The sequence below is a fragment of the Mastigoproctus giganteus genome, chromosome 9 (genome assembly GCF_048544385.1).
Source record: "Mastigoproctus giganteus isolate SK-2022 chromosome 9, ASM4854438v1, whole genome shotgun sequence".
NCBI lineage: Eukaryota > Metazoa > Arthropoda > Arachnida > Uropygi > Thelyphonidae > Mastigoproctus > Mastigoproctus giganteus.
This window is the reverse complement of record NC_143583.1, coordinates 167,226,873-167,232,872: the sequence shown is the minus strand read 5'-3', so window position 1 is coordinate 167,232,872 and position 6,000 is coordinate 167,226,873. Positions and strand designations below refer to the sequence as shown.

General features: G+C 31.3%; 1 protein-coding gene across 1 annotated transcript in view; it reads right to left on the bottom strand.

The window, feature by feature from the left end:
• Positions 1–3,535: 3,535 nt before the first annotated feature.
• The window catches only part of LOC150080871 (band 7 protein AGAP004871-like), a 200,255-nt gene continuing 197,790 nt past the window's right edge, over positions 3,536–6,000 (bottom strand). Inside the window, exon 8 of the mRNA XM_090381560.1 lies at positions 3,536–4,679. Coding sequence (XP_090237686.1) covers positions 4,482–4,679 — 198 coding nt within the window. The 3' untranslated portion in view covers positions 3,536–4,481. The remainder of the gene's footprint in view (positions 4,680–6,000) is intronic.

The window sequence follows — 6,000 nt, the reverse complement described above, 5'->3', positions numbered from 1 at the left end:
TTTTTGTGCTTTAGCAGAAATGCACTCTGCCCATGCCTTGGCATGGTTGTCAGTAATGCACTCAAGAAGTTGATCTAGGAGGGAAAGGCTCCAAAATAATTTTCCCTGAGGGATTCAAGATTATATGAAACTATAACCAAGGGGAAAAAAAGGGATATTTCTGTTAGTTTCCTTTTTTCAGGGGAAGAGATCTGGATCCCACCCCTTAATGTCTATTATTACCATTAGAAATAATAATAGTATACTTTACTGGAAATTAAAAATATGCATATGTGTGTAAAACAAGTAGACAATGTGCCTTAAAAGTTAAAAATATCAATTACAAAACAGGTCCTCCAAAGGTTCTAATCGTCAGAGGCTTCAGATGATATAAAAACAGCCCTAATGAGGAATGCATTGTTTCCTTCTTTATAAGATTGTTCCCATTAATTTTTATATTAATTTATTTGTTTTGTATTAATTTTCTTAATTATTAAATCATTCTTGTCAGATCATTAAAATTTTTAATCGAACATTAGCATCACATCATACATGTTCAACATAGCTGTTGAGAATTCTTGTGTCCCAGTTTCAAGATTTGAAAATATAGTAACCTTGATTGAATATGAAAGCTAGTTATAACCTACATTCAGGTAAATATAGAATATAAATAAATCACTTTGGAAACTTTATATTTTGCAATCTGGATAAAAAGTTTTATAGAGAAAGAGCATATAGTTATTTGAAAAAAATCATAATGTACAGAAAATGATCTTTTGATATAAAAATCATTGCACAACAGCTTTAGAAAATTGTTCTATTTTTAAAATCCTGAGGTATATAAAAGTGAAAGAAGTGCTCATAGTTATCAATAATATACTTATTCAAACAAAAATTAATATAAGTAAGGGCTTTGGAAATCCATTTATCTAAGACAAATTACAAAAACTGGTTAGTGCAATTTCTCATGTAGAAATTACTTTTATGGTAGAATCTAAGTGGGCTAGATAGTGGATGCAAAGTGGGGTGGGCAAGATTTATGATGGAAAATAAATAGCATGCCAATAAATATTTAAAAATTTGAGGCAATAAACAGATGATTGATGTGGGAGAGAGAGGAGAATGTATTTGTGCTGGTCATTTTTTGTTTGTTCAGTATTTTGGAATTACTGCATCAGATTGAAAAATAAAGAAAATACTATTATTGAAAATTGCAGCAATAAAATTCTTAAAGCGAAACAGATTGCTTTGGCATTAAGACATCTTTTGTATTGCTTTCTTAGTATTAAACTTCATCCTCTCTAGGAATATATTTTCATCTCATAAATAAGTATATTTTGGTGTTCAAGGAATTGTATAATTTTCATTAAAGAAAATATTTTTCAAAAAAGCATTCCCCCATTAAGCTTTTCAACTTAACTTATATATGCGCTATACTTCTGTGATGATCCTTTCTCTGTCTATGTGCACTTGCTGACAGGCCTCTACACTATTATTATATATTCCATATATTTATATTAAGAACTCATGAGCTTCCTGATAAAATCCTGTAATTAATGATATTATATCCATATTTGGTTGGAATGAACTGGCCTCCATCTGTTAAGTATGAATTGACTAAATGTATGTACAGCAATAATTATACAGTATAATATGCTATATAATTATTACTCATACTGTAAGATTTTAAATGACAATGACAAAGTGTCAGCAGTTTTAAAATTTTTAAAGACGATTAATATATACACATTCATATAAATTTTTTAACTTTATACTGAATTTTATCTAGTGTTATGTCTGTATATATACATATATATAAACTTTTGAAATTACCTTTTTAAAGGTTACCAAACTTATGTTTTTTGAATGTTAACATTTTCATGGTGCATTATAGCCTTGTTGTTTTTGCGCCACAAAAAATCAAATCAAATCAAACTCATACTACTGTATATATAGGACAATATAGAGAACTGAAAAATATAGGGAGCTCAAGATTGTAACAAATCATTTTGAGTAAGTTTTTTTGAAACTTGTCAAGAAGGTATTACCATCCACAAAATATGGAAATAAATAAAAATGTAAGTATCACCTGGTCAGAATATTAGAAACTTTGCCTTATTATCTTGCTGAACCTCCATATGCTTGAATTATATCTTGAATTCAATATGGCATGAATTCATAATAATTCTTCCAATTCCCCAATTCCTTGAGTGAAGTGAATAGCAGACAGTTAGCCCACAATTAATGCATCCTACAGATTTTCTGGAGACACTTTGTGAACAGATCTAATGTCACAAATAATCTAATAGTAATAATAATAATTTATTACATTATGGATAATGTTAAGGAAAATGATCTAATGTCATGGATAATCACATTATTTTATTGAAAGTGACCATTTTCTTTGGGTTATAAATGTATACATCACCTAATCAGAATATTAAAAACTGTGCCTCAGTATCTTGTTAAACTTCCACATGCTTGAATTTGAAGTCGCATGAATTCAGATGGTGGCTGAGAAGAATCTACTGTAACTTTAAGCTTGTGTTGCATTATAATCATTTCAGTTCCTTCAGTGAAAAGAACAGCAAACTGCATGCCCACATATCATATTCTAATGCATCCTACAGATTTTCAATGTTGACTTTTAACGAACAGACCTAACATGATTGATAATCACATTATTTTATTGAAATTGGCCATTTCCCTTGGGTTGAAAATTATGCATTAATAATTCAAAGGAAAAAGCCACTTTGGTTTATAAATGATAAATTTCTTTAAAATGGGGCAGTCTTCAGCACCCATTCAGACCTATATTACTGAACCCAGCCCATGCCACAAGAACATTCTCAACACAATTATTCTGTCTTTCATACCATGCATAATAGCAATGTCACACAATAGATCCATCAAGTTATGGTTGCTTTCACACTCTGGTCCCCAGTTGTAAAAGGGCATAATCTGAATTCATCAGACCATAATACCTGTTTTGAATCCTCTATGATACAATTGTGTTGGCTCAAACAATGTTGGAGTATTCTTATTTTTGGTTCAAATTAAGTTGTTTATGGATAGGAATGGATACAGATTTTGTAGTTTCCTATGTATTGTATGAAAAAAAATGCACAAATATCAACCTAGGTTGAAATTATCTATTACTTGCTTGAGAGCAGATTGGCAGTTCACTCTTTACAGTCCTGTGTAAATGAAGCTCTGCAGGCCCTCTCCTTCTTCCATAGAATTCTGTGCAGAACTGAATGCTTATCTTCTGCCTTTTGAATATTTTGAATTTTGACTTCCATAGTGCTTACTAATTAGTCCAGCTTCATGCGCACAAATTAAAAGTATACTTTTTGGAAGTATAGCTGAAATAATCATACCATACACTTTGCCCACAGAAATTAAAAGAGTTTTGGTAGATGACTGCTGATGACATTTGAAACAGCGGTATTGATACATGGTCATATTTTGAAATTACCTAATTTGTAAAAAATTATTTTGCACTATGTCAATGCCAATATGATCGAGTTTCTAAATATTTTGGCCTGCAGAAAAACTATTACAGTGAAAAGAAACTGCAGAATCTTTGAAAACTGAGGATTTTCAATTGTTCTTACATTAATTTCCCCTTTTAGCCATGCACATTAAAAAAATTTGTTATCCAAATTATCTCCAGTTACTTTTAAGTCTTTAACTCACTTACTCAGTTGCAATATTGTAATACTGAGTAGGATTAAATCTAAAAATTAAAACAAATACTTTTCTTTTGTATTTTTACTTACTATATGCATGAAAGAATCTTTTGCTATAAGGAAAACATAACATGTAATTATTATTATTAAATCTCTGTCATAGTGGTTATAAGTGAAATAATGTTTAATAATGGCAGACTTGAAGCAGAGCTGGGATGAAGGAGTAGCAACTGAGGCATCTGCCTTGAGTGCTGGAAGGAACAGAAGAGTGAAAAGATTTAATGATACAAGTTCATTATTAGGAAGACGAGAAAAAAGTGAACTTCAGGCAAGTTACCACAAAAGAGAAATAACTCGTCCCATTCTAACATGAAGTATCAGAACAGAAAACTGCTTTTTAAAGCTGTCAAGAGCAACAACAGTGCATTAGATGTAAATGATAATTACTGGAAGAATGTTATAAGTATTGCTTAATTGAACAAATTTAGAACTTGGCACATGACTGATGTTGGACAAATATGTTAAAGAAATATAAATCTTATATTAAAAAAGAATTGTGATAAAGAAAAAAGTTATCACTAAATGTGCCAAAGCCTCTTTTACCTCTCTTCTCCTTTTCTAGTTCAAAGGATAGGTTGAAAAAAATAACATAATTTCTGAATAAATTTCAAGTCACAAAATTGCACGTGAGAAAGTGGTGCACATACACAAAAGTGTTCACTTGGAAATGTGGACAATTCTGGCATTTTCCTCATTCCCCATTGGGGCATACTTTTTTTCATGTTCACATGATGGAGAACATCAGCATTACTAATTATTCTTTTTGGGGAGAAACTCATTGAGAAAATCAATGGGAAGAGGAAATATGATAGTAGAGTTTTTTTCTGCTGAGATGGTATTTAGTGTCTGTAGATAACGTAACTGGAGTGCAGCTGGAGACTGAGCAATAACTTCTGCTGCTTCTTTTAAAGCTCTAGATGCCTTCTGCTCTCCCTCAGCTGCAATGACCTAGAAATTAAAAAAATTATAATAATAAAAATAAATAATAAATTCCATAAGATAGTTAAGACAAAATTTAAACACATGGAAAATTCGCAGTGCTTACAAAAAAGCAACTAAAATGAATTTATGAAGATAGACACAGATAAGATATTAAAAAATATGTAATACAGTAATGTATTACATCACACAGTGCGGCAACTGGAAAATAAGACTGATCTTATAAAAAATAATGATCCCATGTATGAGTAAACTAACCTTGATTTTTTTCAAAGTAACTTCCTCGCATGTCCACACACTACATGCAATGATCGGAAGCAACTGGAATGACTGGTGGAAGGCTGTGACTGACATACAGAAGCGGACTGGGTCAAAAATTCTTACCAGGAAAAACTTGTAGCGGCATCATACTAGTGCTTATGGCCATATTGTGAGGAAGTGTGGGGGGAGGGTTATAAGTAACTTAGAGTAATTATTGATCATTCATTTTTTAATGAATTTTAAATATAAATTATTTTATTTTATAAAAATACAAAATATTTTTTCATTTATTCAACAATACTTAACATAAATAAATGGTATTAGCTTCACAATCATAAAGATAAAGCTTTATTGTGAATTGTGGAATGGTAATCCCTTTAACTCTAAATTCATGGGTGGTCCAATTAACACAAATTACGAGCTAAAGGGATTAACATTCTACAATTCAGTGGTGTCCTTAAAACCTATACACTGCCTCTCCCACATACTGTACCAAGAAGTTGTGCTTGTCATAACCATACCACAGTGCCCACTACTTTGTATCACTATGTATGGTAGCCACTAGCTGTAATGGCAACCTGGTAGTGCTGCTTTTATCAAACAAACTCTAACAGTGTTGATGCGACTACTATACAAGCAAACAAAACATTTCCAAACAACTTGACTCGTATATTACTGTGGATACGGAAGATCCATATTTTTGTTATTATGAATTTTGTGCATTTAGTTTTCATATACAGTCTGTCCCCAACATATGTAAGAGTTACATTCCAGGACTTCTTATGTAAGTCAATTTTTATGTAACTTGGAAATGACTAATAAAATATTGCAACTATATTCCTGATATGTCAAAATTACAAAAACCACATATCTTCAGAAGAATGAAGAAAAATACAGTCGGACCTCTCTTTAACGAACTTCCATATAGCGAAATTTTCTATGTAGCGAACATTTTTGATTTCCTCTTGGTCATTATATTGAAAATAGTTTCCGTATAATGAAGAAACTTTCCATATAACGAACTGATTTCGAGAGACCCAGGTATGCATTGTTCACACCTTTGCTCTTC